The sequence below is a fragment of the Eimeria tenella genome, genomic scaffold, assembly GCF_000499545.2.
Source record: "Eimeria tenella Houghton genomic scaffold, Eth_scaff2007, whole genome shotgun sequence".
Lineage (NCBI taxonomy): Eukaryota > Apicomplexa > Conoidasida > Eucoccidiorida > Eimeriidae > Eimeria > Eimeria tenella.
In genome coordinates this window covers 3,131-3,793 of record NW_013541852.1, presented here as the reverse complement: position 1 = coordinate 3,793, position 663 = coordinate 3,131, and the positions used below count along the sequence as shown (strand labels likewise).

The following is a 663-nucleotide window of genomic DNA, read 5'->3' as shown; positions in this document are numbered from 1 at the left end:
GGGGGGGGGGGGGGGGGGCCCGCAGCAAAGAGACAGCCCCAGACCTCAGAGACACCCAGGCCTTTCCCACTCTAGGGGCCCGCTGAGGCCAGGCTTTAGGGTTTAGGGACTGCAGCAGCAGCAGCAGCAGCAGCAGCAGCCCGCTGGCCTCCGGAACTCGAAGGAGTGGAGGGGACAAGGGCGCGCGCGGAGCCGCGGCGTTTGCTGCAGCAGCAGCAGCAGCAGCAGGGCTTACCTTCGGCTCCCGCTGCAGCAGCAGCGGGGCTTCTGCCGTGCTGCTGCAGCAGCGGCAGCAGGAACTGCTGCTGCTGCTGCGGCTTGCTGCTGCTGACATGAATGACTTAAATGATTCTAAGAGAGCCTTTCGGGGGCCCAGTACCCAACGGGGGGCCCCCCGGGTGGCCAAAGGAGTAGGGGGCTCCTGGGGCCCCTGCTGCGCTGCAGTGTCTCCTTTGGATGCCGCAGCAGCTGCTGCTGCTGCTGCTGCTACCCTCAGTGCCATATATAAACTCAAAGTTGCAAACAAATTACTTTCGGCGCCGGGAGGCGGCTTTGGGGTGTACGTAACCCCAAATTAGGGTTTAGGGTTTGGGTGGGGCCCTTTAGAGGCAATAGAAAAGGGACTGTTTGCTGCTAGAAATAAACCCCAATTTGAGTTGCTGC

General features: G+C 62.0%; 1 protein-coding gene across 1 annotated transcript; it reads left to right on the top strand.

The window, feature by feature from the left end:
- Window positions 1–115: 115 nt before the first annotated feature.
- Window positions 116–336, top strand: ETH_00037810 (uncharacterized protein; the record flags this gene model as incomplete). The annotated part of the gene is made up of 1 exon (XM_013374413.1): window positions 116–336. A coding segment is annotated over one exon (221 nt), but the record flags the coding sequence as incomplete, so codon positions are not given.
- Window positions 337–663: the final 327 nt, after the last annotated feature.